This window comes from Leuresthes tenuis, unplaced genomic scaffold, assembly GCF_036924035.1.
Source record: "Leuresthes tenuis unplaced genomic scaffold, fLeuTen1.0.hap1 SCAF_12, whole genome shotgun sequence".
Lineage (NCBI taxonomy): Eukaryota > Metazoa > Chordata > Actinopteri > Atheriniformes > Atherinopsidae > Leuresthes > Leuresthes tenuis.
In genome coordinates, this window is record NW_027325366.1 from 22,172,578 (window position 1) to 22,184,774 (window position 12,197).

The following is a 12,197-nucleotide window of genomic DNA, read 5'->3' on the forward strand; positions in this document are numbered from 1 at the left end:
ACCATCGTAACACCAGAAATGCTGCCTTTTCAAAAGTGCACTGCCAAATAAACCAGATGCTTCCTCTCCTCATCTCTTTATGTTGGATGCCAAACTGTCCATAATTTACAAAAATAATTTCAAATTGGTTTTCATCAGACCAAGGGGCATTTTTCAACTTCACCTCACCACCTTCAACTGTTTTTTGTTTTGTTTTTTTATTGCTTGCTTTCTTTTCTTTTCCCGATTTTTGAAATATGTTTTTGATGAAAAAATTTAACATATGGAAACTCAAAAGAAAACTAATAAGTTAGTGAAACATGCCAGACATATAAATGTCTGTTGAAATACAGTCTGGGAATTATTTGGACACTGAAAGTTCCAACTTTTACATATAAATATAAAAGGATTGTGTTGAAATAAATAAATATGTACAAATGGTCGTTGTACATAATATTACTCTCTATTATCGTCTATATGATTACCTTATATAATGCTCTAATCATAGTCTATATGTATTATCAAGCAAGTGTTCTTAAAAACAGATAAATGCATCTAAATAAGAGCAGCCGTGTCAGTCATTACATGGAAGCGCTTGTGCAGCAGGCTGTGGTTAAAAGAACCACTGTGTGCAAGTAGTGACATCTCGTGGCCACAGTAAGTCATGGTTCGTTTTGGAAGAAACGAAGAGTTTCACTTTCCTGTGCAGGGACTTCCCTGATGGCAGTGACTCGTCATTTCGAGTTTGGCTTTTAACTCCAGGACAACAGACACTGTTTGCTTTTATCAGCAATTCAATGAGTCCCAATGGCAGCCAATGAAGATGACATACACGAGCGGCTCATTGAGGAATTAAGGCCTCGGCTGCAGGAGATTATTACGGTGGAGCAGGTTGTTGACTATTTATTTTTTGTCGAACCCACACGAAAGGAGCGGATCAAACAAAAGGCGAGAACCGACGGCAACGTTTTGGCTGCGAATGTCCTCATCAGCGCAGTCGTTGAAAAGCCACATACTGACGGCTGGTTCAGGGCCTTCGTCGATGCCTTGTTACAAGCAGGCAGTGGATTGGCAGCGGACTATTTGGAGTTAAATCCCCCAAACCCTGAAGACGAAGCCGAGAATGACTACTGTATCCAGCTGATCCAGTTGCTGGCCCCCAGTCTTGTGGACATGAAGACAGAAGAAGTGTGTAACCACTGCTTCTCTCAGAAGCTCCTCACCCTTAAGGACAGGGAGCAAGTAAGTGGCTCAAGCTACACAAACGTGAGGGTGGGCTGTCAGATCTACTGGTGATCAGTTATGTCATGTTGTACAGGAGCAAATCGGTTATGACTACAATTACAAGCCTCATGGTGTTGCAGCGTGCGCTCAAACGTGTCATGCGAGTGCCTGGTAAGGAAGCGGGTGTTGTTTCTGTTAACGTCATGCGATGTAGCCTTTCCTATTAAACTTTTTAAATAACAAATCCAAATTTCACTGCAGGGACACTTGCGCCACAAGATGGCAGACCAGATGCGCGTATAGTCCGAACGCAGTTGAGACCCACCTCTGCCTGATCGACTCCAGTTAACGTGATGACGTTTTTTGTTTTGTTTTGTTTCATTTTTAGATTTTAGCCGAAACGAAAAACAAAGGAAACGGAAGCGGAGCCGCTGAACTTCTGAGCAGGATAGTGAGGTGTCGGCCAGGATGGTTTTCGCAGTTCCTGGAAATTCTGCGGCTCACTGAGCACAGGTTCCTTTACGAGCTGACTGGAGGATCACCTGACGAGAAGCAGGGTGTGTGTGCGGTTTCTGCCGCAATCGAAACAGACACACCCATTCCAGTAAAGACCAGAGATGTGTCGGTGATGTAAAGACAGGTTGTGCAAAGAAAGCCTTTGCGCATAAGTGATAAAAGCTGGCTTACAGTAACTTTAATCCAGCTTCATTAGAAGTCATTATTATTAATAGCAATTCAAAATAACACCGAGAAGCTTGTCTTATCAGTTTACTGTAATTCACAATTCTTCAATTCCAAAGATGTTTTTTTCTTTCTTTTTCTTTATTTACTCATGTAATCAGATGGGAAACAGCCTTCATCGAAAGATGAACCTACAGGAAGTGATGCCGCAGCGGAGGAGACTCCAGCGGCTGCTGAGAGCCCAGAGTCTATGGTGATCAGTGTCACAGAGGAGCCTCAGGAGGAATCCACAGGTCCTACAGAGCACTTCTGTTCAATGCTCACTGACAAATATACCAACGTGTTAATGCTGACGTGATACCGGCAGTGGGAGGGGGGAGGGGTGCTCATTGTTCATTGTGCTAACTGGGTCAAAAGCAGGTGGAAGGGGAAAGGTGACATTTCCGAGAACCCGGAAAACACAAAGATTTCACGAAACAGGAAAATTAAACAACATCTGTGTTTTTGTTGAGTTTTGTGGATAGTTGTTTCTGTACTGAAGGGTTTAGTAGTTCTATTCTTTTAGGGGGAAAGAGTAGAACTAGAGCTTTGTGGTTTTGCATTCTGAGAGGTTCTTGTTTTTTTTATTGAATGATGTTTCTTTTTTAATCGTGAAGATGAGCCAAATCTTTCAGCTGCTCCCTCCACTGTGAGCAAGGCTATAAAGTTTGCCTTTCGTGTGTATGTTTTAATAAAGAATTTGATATCTTTTCAGATCTGTATGCAAGTCCTGACCCGTCACACAGCATGGGACCCTCGCAGCCAGGTGGGACTCATTCACCCTTACTCACCCTGCTGATGTCATCATTTAAAGTATGTTAGTCATTTAAGTAGGGCAGTTTGGTTCTGCCACAGTGGAGCACATGCAAAATCCAAGAAAGTTCATGCCTCAAAAACACAAATGTTTGTTAGAGCTGTAGTTACCCCTTTTGTATCCTAAAGGCAGAATTAGACTAGGTGGAACATTTTTTTCCATCCTGGCCGCTCTTCCCCGATGAATAATTTCCATGTGTGAACCATAAAGAACCAGTGACTGAATAATGTGGGGCCTCAAATGAAAACCACATGCTGACTCCATATTGGCAAATTGCAGTGGAGTATTTTCACTCAGGTAGCCGAGAAGTGCTGCCTTCCACCACACCTCTGGACTTTTACTGTTGTGGAATTTCTTTCGAAGCCATAACACTCAGGAACTGATTTCAGATATCAGTTTTCAGAGGAACACTCTCTATTGGAAGAGGAACATGAAGTGCAGAGGCAGGGATCTTACTCCCATGCGTCTGTCATTTCACTTGTGCTGAGATCCGACCAGTGTCCTTGCAAGGCAAATGTCTGTTTATCAAAAGATTTACTCTTTTATACACGTTCATTTCCTCATCAGATTAGATTTTTTTTAGTGTCATACTCGCCACACTCCTCGTCGCTTTAGCGATCAACCTTCTACCCAACCATTACAGGGCCCAGAATTATCCCTAATTACTCCAATGTGACACCTAATGCCCAAGCTGAAGCCCAGATAACATTAACACACACAGGAAAATCCATCGTATAAAACACAATTTTATTATTTCAAAAGGTACTCCATCGTTATGGCCTCTGATTGCATTTTGCTCATGTAAGGTGCATTTAATTACATAAAAGTTCACAAAAGAATATTCTAGTCACCTAATGGGGTGGAACAAATAACTATTCCAAAATGAGGAAGCGCTGGAAGAGTTTTGTAGTTTTTTAAATATATATAATGAATCTCAGCTGTATTAAAGCCCTAAACCATGGAGTTAGAGCAGGACTGTAGGTTTTGTGACTGCATATCAGAATATTTGACAGAATGAAAACATTTTGTTTAAACATATTCTGACGTTAGAATGTGAACATTTTTTGATTAGATGAACTCAAATGTGTGCATGTTGACCAAACAAATCTGCACCAAGAACGACTCGATTGTCCAACCACAGAGCCAAGGCTCAGGCCTTCTTCGCCACAAGCTTAATGGCTTTTTAATCAGACATGTCCTCTCCTGAGTGGATAATGAAATCATAGAACAATGCTGTCGAAGGATTCGCACAGATTCCCACGTTTGAATGTGCTTATTCAAAACGTTTCCACCAATTCAAATATTGTTTTACCTTTGGTAAAACTTCCATCTCTGTCGTAGCTCAATAATAAGCTTCTCTATGCAAGGTTGCTCCACCAGCCGCGAGGTGAGGCATGTGTAGAAGGATCTGCATATGAACTGACTTCAGTTCTTATTGGAGAACTATTAAAAAAAAGCGCTGACTGTTTGCCGCCCCAATTATTCTAGTGTCTGGAAACTGCTGGTAAAAGCTGATGGGGCCTCACAGACCACTTTTCTTATGATTGTTAAAGCTCTATCTCTCCATCAGTACATGCTTGTGTTTACTTAGTTGGTTACAGTAGTTTCACCTCTGGCATATAAACTCTGAGGAAAATTAAAAGCTGTCTGCATAGAAAATTTTTTTTTTTTTAAATGCCTGAGGTTTTGAACTAATAACTGAGGGGAAATGTGGAACTAGGAGAGGAGAGGGTCGCAGGGAGGCGGGTACACACGCATTTTGCGTTGTGCCTCTGTAGTGAATTATCCCTCAGCCTAGACAGAGTGGATTAGTCACTGCCTGCCAGCAACTTCAAATCTGACTAAAGTAGATCACATGAAGTCTGCTTCATTAAAAGGAGAAGAAAAGGAGACAATGTTCCACTACTTAGAAGACACAAGGAAAATATTACTGAAGTGACATGCAATGACACACTAAATCGTGTATAAACGCATGCACAAGTAAGCTTGCAAAGGAGGACGCGGCTCCTGCTGTTTGTGTGTTTTTGCCAATGTTTTTTTGACTTTCAGTTTACATTTATACAATTTACTTCTTTGGATTTGAACATTAATATCTGGTACATATACTGGTCCCCTTTCAGTCCATTGTTCAAGTATGATTTCTACAAAGCAAATATGGCTCGAAAGAGAACTTTCAGCAGCTTGATATGCAGTGCAGAGAAGACATATTTCAGTGTTGCTGAGGATTGAAATCAGCAGCCTGACAAAGAAAACGTGTTTTAACTAGAGATCCTACATACCTATATACATTTAATTTGTGCACTATATGTGCTCCTTTTAATAGCAGCCTCAAGAAGACAGTTCACTAAAATATCAAAACCACAAACTATGTCAAACAGTCTTCTTGCAGGAAGAGTGTGTAATTGTGGCTTGCTGACATAAACAGAAGTTTCGTCTGAATCGCTGCTCTGTATTGCAGATGGAAGTGACTTAGCAGCGGCACCAGCCAGAGGCCCAGAAGAAAAGAAAATTGTTCTTTGGGATTATCAGATGGAAGTCGCCAGACCTGCCTTAGAGGGGCAAAACATCATCATATGCCTCCCAACAGGAAGTGGTAAAACCAGAGTAGCTGTATATATTACAGAGAAACACCTGGACAGCAGGAGGGCGGAGGGAAAATCAGGAAAGGTGGTTGTCCTGGTGAATAAGGTACGACAATACGAGTCTCGTGTATCTGACTTAAGGGCTTTTTACTATTATGCTAACCCATTCCTGACCATTTCAGTTCCAAGGAAAACACCCAGTTAATTTGCACATGTGGGTCAGCCCAACCACAAAGTTCCATGTCATACATTTCAGATATTTTCTTGCACTCCTTGCTTCTTGGATAAGTCAGATCTGCTTCAAACTGGAAGAGAAAACTCCTTTTTGGTTTTGTAGCTTTAAAAGTATGCACTTGTTTTTTTAGAAAGAGCGTGTTAAGTAGAGATCCTATGCGACTGTAAGCCACAACAGAGGGGCACTTTTCCATCCCTGAAAAGAACAGAACAATAACATAGTTAGTTGTGTCTGGGCAGAAAGGGGTGTATATTCCTTTGTAAACAGTGAGCAAGAAATCCTGTCCACCATTACACAACTCATTTTACACTCCCTGCCTTCAGCAAAAGTGAATAAAGACAACATATATCCTGACGATATTTAGCTGTGGTGGGTGTTAACATAGTGCCAAACAAACAAGCCTTTAAATCATCAGGAGCTGTGTAGGAACAGAAACAGCTCTGCCTCTTTTTTCTGCCAGTTTTAAATAATCATGAAAGTGTTACGTGTTCTTGTGCCCTGCAGATTCCTCTTGTTGAGCAGCATTACACCAAAGAGTTCTTGCCCTTTCTGAGGCACACATATAAAGTGGGGAAAGTCAGCGGAGACTCGCAACTCAAGATCTCCTTTGCCAAGATTGTGCAGAAAAATGACATCATCATTTGTACGGCCCAGATTCTGGAAAACTACTTGGAAAGGGCTAACGATGGAGAGGACGAAGGGGTGCACTTGAGCGGTATGATTTCACAACGTGATTTTCTGAAAAATTCATCAGTTTCACAGCTTTCTGGGACTGCAGTAGGATTAGTCTCCCACACTACCCAGTGAACAGTCGGTACAACTGTAATCTCCAAAGGAAAGGAAAAAAAAAGGATCAAAATTCGCTAAGAGGTGGAAGTTGTTTTTTTTCCAACAAGCATTTAGACCAAGTTTCACTGGAATGCAATAACCTTCAATTTACTCCACCCAGTTCACGAGAGCAAATTCCGACATTGAAACACTCCATAATATATTCATGTTGGAGGGACAGATTATTTTTAACCCACTTAAAAACAACATATAGCTTATACTGTTTAAGATTTCTGTCATTTTATGTTATCTACATTGATATTTTCTATCATCTTCGTCATTCGGTCCAGATCTTTCGAGGTTTTTTTTTTCTTCTTTCTTTTTTTTTCAAACCTTTAGATAAAATCTGTCCTGGACTTAACTGCAGACATTGACACATTCTGGAATAGAAAGCCACCCAGAGGACTCAGAGCAGCATTTCCCCCGACACGATCTTGTCAAAGTCTTCCGACTCTGCTGTTCACTCCTGTTGGCATTCACCAGTCCAAGGTGGAATAGCCACCTCGGAGGAACATATGCTGTTTGTCGAAACGCCTGAAAGCATGTACTTTTTTTTCTCTCTCTCTCTCTCTCTCTCTCCTGGTTTCCAGGCCACACGTCTGTTCAAGCCATCAGTGTGTGGCTGATCAAATTCACATGAGAGTTTCTATCATCAGCAATCCATCAAGCTGCCACTCGACATTCTCCTTCTCCCCAGGGACAAATTTGAATCACACCGGTTAAACTTTATTAATTGTGATTCACCTTGCTTCCACAAACACAAGTCATCTGGAGTTAGTTTTGTCGCAGACGCCTGTCCGATAGATGTTATTGTGTGGTTTGAACTGCTGTGTCAAATGTTCCTACAACAGTGCTGGTTTGTGTGGGAGGGTTTTGTCTCACTGAGAGCTGCTGTAATCTGTGAGGGAAATCCCCTTATTTTATTTAAGAAATATGAGCAAAAAAGGTAAAAATGGCAGAGCTTTGTTAAGAAATGTGTAGCCTTTCTGAGTCGTGAAAGAAACGAGATAAGATAGATGTTATCGTTTTATTAAAAGCAAGCAACAATCACGCAGCATCCATGAAATGAATTTTATTGTATGTTCATTTTTCGTGTGTTATCTTTTCTTTCAGATCTGTCACTGATCGTCATAGATGAGTGTCACCATACGCAGAAAGGAGGAGTCTATAATCACATAATGATGCGATACCTGAAGCAGAAGCACAAGAACAAAAGGCTCAAAAAGGAGCAGAAGAAGACTGTGCCCCTCCCTCAGATTCTGGGCCTGACTGCCTCGCCAGGCGTTGGGAGAGCCACAAAAATGCAGAAAGCAGAGGAGCACATACTGCGTGTAAATACCGTTCTTAAGCTTTGCCCGCACTCATATAGGCACAAATGTCAGGACACCATAGCCTATGTCAGAAAATATTAGCTAATGAAATCCAATATGTCAAAGGCTATGGCCTGTAATGTATTTTATTGATATATTAAATAACAGCCACGTGGTTTTAACTCTGTGGTGGATTTATAGAAAGTGGGTAATAATGCAATAGTCCGCCTTACTTTTAACAGCCCAAACATGTGGATTTCTTTTGTAGATTTGCGCAAACTTGGATGCTTCCAAAATCATGAGCCTTGGGGATTTCAAAAGGGCCATAAAGAAAACAGTTCTGACTGTGGAAGATAGAAAACAGGTACATATGTTTCAAAGGAAATTGTTATGTTCTTAGTTAATCAACTCGACTCCAAATCCATATTAAGTTGAGATGTCTATTTATTTTTTTAATACAGTGCTGTGTGAACAACTAAATGTTGATCCTTTTCAGGATCCCTTTGGTGAGGTAATCAAGAGAATCATGAACGCCATTCAGGATCACGCCAAGCTGAGCCCCACCTGTGACATGGGCTCTCAGAATTACGAACAGTGGGCTGTTCAGAAAGAGCGACAGGGTGAGCACAGATTTTCTGCTCAACTTCAGCAATATTAATTGTCACAGCGTTTTGGGGAATTTTAGATTAAAGATGGAAAAGAGAAAGAGCCGGATGAGGGATGTAAGATGCTGAGGAAAAACACTTCTCCAAGGAAACAAAGTGTTCTCCAGTATATTTGTTGTCTTATAGAAGAGTTATTTTGATGCATTTTGTTTTACAGAATACTACCCTCTCAGTTTTTTTTTCATTAACCTTGTAAGACGCACTAACCGTTGGGCCTAAAAAGAGTTCGTCTCCATTCCTCAGCTGCTAAAGACGAAGATCAGACCATGCGAGTTTGTGCAGATTACCTTCGCAGGTACAACGAGGGCCTGGTTCTTAGCAACACCATTCGCATGCGCGATGCTCTCAGTTACCTGAGCAAATACCACGAGGAGCAAATGAAGAAAAAAACTGCCCCCGACGATGAGGAGAGGATACAAATAACAGAAACTGAGAGATTCCTCTTCAAGTTGTTTAAAGGTATTGTCATTCTTGGGATTTGTCCTTTACTATTCTAAGGCAATAGACTTGACATTTTTGTAAATACAATTATTAGCTTTTCCAAATATAAAATGTAAAGATGAATGCTTTCTCTTTGCTAAGAGCATAGCATAAAGGCGGGAAAAGCGGAGGAATATAATCCAGCTCCTGAAATCTCCCTATTATTAGTGTAACTGCTTTAAAATTATATTTGACAACAAAAAACAAGGTACTGCAGTAACCTCACTCAGCCAAGCATAGTGAGTTTTAATGGATTATTTACAATAGTGTGCTCTGGAATTGCAGGTAGATGGATTTTAATGACCCCTTTCGCCCCATTTTCTAGTCCTTCTTCTAAACTTAGCGAACCTGCATGTGGCTGCAGTTGTGAACTTGCTAATGGGAAGATCTCCCTCGGTTTTTTTAAATCTATATCCTGCAGAAAGCAAGGCAGAGCTGGAGAGGCTTGCAAAGATTCCAGAGTATGAAAACGACAGCCTGTCAAAACTGAGAACAAAAATCCTGTGGGAGTTCAGCAGCAGGAAAGAGGCCAGAGGGATCATTTTCACCAAAACACGTCACAGTGCCATCACTCTCAGTCAGTGGATTCAGGAAAACCCCAAATTCGCTGACATTGGAGTGAAACCTTCGTATGTGATTGGAGGAGGAGACCAGAGTGATGTTAAACCCATGACTGCCGTGAGTCCACGCTGCACAGGCTACCCTATGTTTGTCTCTAATATCCTGAGCACTTCATGTGTACATTGCATCTGAAAATTCTTCTCATCAGGCAGAGCAAAGGGATGTGTTGAAAAAATTTGGCACCGGTGAAGTGAACCTGCTGATTGCTACCACGGTGGCAGAGGAGGGTTTGGACATACCAGCCTGCAATTTTGTTATCCGATATGGCCTTGTGACCAACGAGATCGCTATGATTCAGGTCAGTGACTTGAACCGTGGCGACCATTAATTCTTTGTCTACAGATTTAGATGTGATGTTGTGCTCCCCCCCTTCTGCTCAGTATGCTTGGCCTGTAGACAGAGTTGCAAAGCCCAATATCAACATCAAAGAATTCCATTCTCCCTCAGTAAAAGTCTGTTCTTGAATTGTATAAAACGCCTCGTTTCTCTTCTTATACCTATCAGCACCACAATGTACCCTATTTGCATAAAGCTAATTTATCCAAGTTTCTAAATCATGCACGTTGTATTCATATAATGCCAATTCATAAAGAAAATGGCCTAACTTTGAAAACCAACAAATGGCATACATTTTCAGTCCCTAGTTTTCAGAGCAGCAACTGCTGAAAGCGCAGTTGTGTAAAGGCCAGTAAATTATACAAGGCCATTCTTTTCTTCTTTTCATTCTCAAGCAAACATCTTGCTTAGCATCAGACCTCTGACTCACTTACAGGTTCACTGACAGTGCCACAGATGCGAGCGCTGTCCATTTAGAGTGCCTCGTGGCAGTGGCAGGAAGTGGTCGTTTACTTTGTCTTTAACGCAGCCATAACATTTTTCAGTCTCAAGGCAGAGGAAGAGCTGAGGACAGCACTTACACCGTGGTTGATGTCAAGAACTCTGGAGTGGCTGAGAAGGAGTGTGTCAATGAATACCGTGAGGACATGATGGACAAAGCCATTAAGAAAATCAAAGCCTTAAATCAAGCAGACTATGACAAACAGGTACATAAGTAAATGGAATTATTTTTTTTGTCTTTCCATCTGAAGCTCATATTGTTGTAAGATTTTTTTTTTTTTTTTTTACTTTCATCAGATCACAGAGTTTCAGCTTCAGGCTATAATGGAGGAAAAGGTGAGACAGACAAAGCAGAATCAGAAGGCCATGAAGATCGAGAGTCCGTCTGCTGTGAAGTTTAGCTGTCGATACTGCAGCAGACAAGTCTGCACCGGCGAAGACGTCCAAATCATTGAAAATATGCATAGAGTCAATGTTACCCCAGAGTTTAGGTATGAAACGCAATTCAGAACTGACTCTATGTCTGTATGCTTGTTGTTGTCGGTGTATGTGCTCTGATAACGTATTAATTAGACTGTGTTTTGCACAGTAAACTTCTCATTCAGAGGGAAAACACTGCGCTGCAGGAGCGACTTCTGGATTATGAGACCAATGGCACCATAGCCTGCAAGGAGTGTGGCCAGGTAAATGTGTTTCGAGAGTTTCTGGTCCTTCCTCAAAAGAGGAAGTGACAGATCAGATCTTCTGTGAATCTTAAAAGAATTGTTTTAAGAGAGAAAACATTATATGAGATGAGGTCTCATCCCAGCCACGCCTGTAGAAAAATGTTCTGTTACCGCCACTGGTTAAGATTTTAGCTCCTCAAAGTCACACGAGGGCACAAGATGGTGTGAATTAGCTCTTTATTAACTCTACATGGTAGTCACTGATTGGTTTATTGATGAACCTGAACTGAAGCTTTGTGCACCAGATATTTTATGTTGCGTGTTAACCTCCATGTTTTGTTGCAGCAATGGGGTTCGATGATGATGTACCGTGGGATTGAATGCCCCTGTCTCCATGTGAAAAACTTTGTGGTGAACATAAATGGGAAAAAGCTGAGCAATTGCACCAAGTGGAGTGACCTCCCCGTCAGGTTTCCTGCCTTCAACTACATTGAATATGCCGGCCTGATGGCACAGAGCACAGATGAGGAGGAAACAGTGTAACACGATAAAACACGAATGCACTGATTTCTATTGTAACTTTTTCATCCTTAATCATTTTTGTGATTTTTAACCCCATGCACTGTTTAATGAAATTCCTCCTTTCCCTGCTAAATTGTGAGATTGTTTATGGTGACTGGTTTAATTGTGTGTCCATCACAAGTACACTTTCTTTTTCCTAAAAGTACAGTAATGCAAGGTTGACAAGTTACCAATGTGTTCAGAGATATGTGGAACAGATACTGCAGTGAGTTGTTGCAGCTATCACTTGAACTGGAAAAATGAATAATAAAATCATGTTGTCCTCTCAAACGCCTGTTGTCTCATGAGATGGGAGCCAGTGAGCGTGATAGCCCCTCAGAGCCCACCTGTCAACTCACATTCACACAAACAGGCGCTGTTGATTCTCCGTTTAACTCATCTGTCAGCGAATTGCTGCTATTGAAACTAGTCCATCTTTAAAAGTAGGCTTTCTAACCCTTGTTTCCACCTTCACATAGATAACCTGATCGATTAAACACTCTTTTTCAAGTTTTCTGGATCCTTGAGTTTTAAAACTGAGTCCCCAACCTGGCATTACTCGACATTGTTATTTTCAACGTTCAAATCAGTTCAATTCAGGCTCGATCAGGATCACTTTCTATTGTCGCCCACAAGCGGGATAAAAGTTCAATTAACAGAGAGAAAAAAAAACGGT

The 12,197-nt window shown here is 41.3% G+C and overlaps 1 protein-coding gene across 1 annotated transcript; it reads left to right on the plus strand.

Annotated features, from left to right (window-relative positions):
* Positions 1-661: 661 nt before the first annotated feature.
* On the plus strand, positions 662-11,515 carry ifih1 (interferon induced with helicase C domain 1). The gene is made up of 16 exons (XM_072397104.1): positions 662-1,221; positions 1,592-1,760; positions 2,046-2,177; positions 2,639-2,689; positions 5,196-5,425; positions 6,059-6,269; positions 7,496-7,713; positions 7,961-8,056; positions 8,189-8,312; positions 8,601-8,816; positions 9,259-9,515; positions 9,607-9,756; positions 10,340-10,501; positions 10,593-10,786; positions 10,885-10,978; positions 11,306-11,515. The coding sequence occupies exons 1-16, from the start codon at positions 787-789 to the stop codon at positions 11,501-11,503; spliced, it is 2,937 nt and encodes a 978-aa protein (XP_072253205.1). The 5' UTR covers positions 662-786; the 3' UTR covers positions 11,504-11,515.
* The last annotated feature ends 682 nt before the right edge of the window (positions 11,516-12,197 follow it).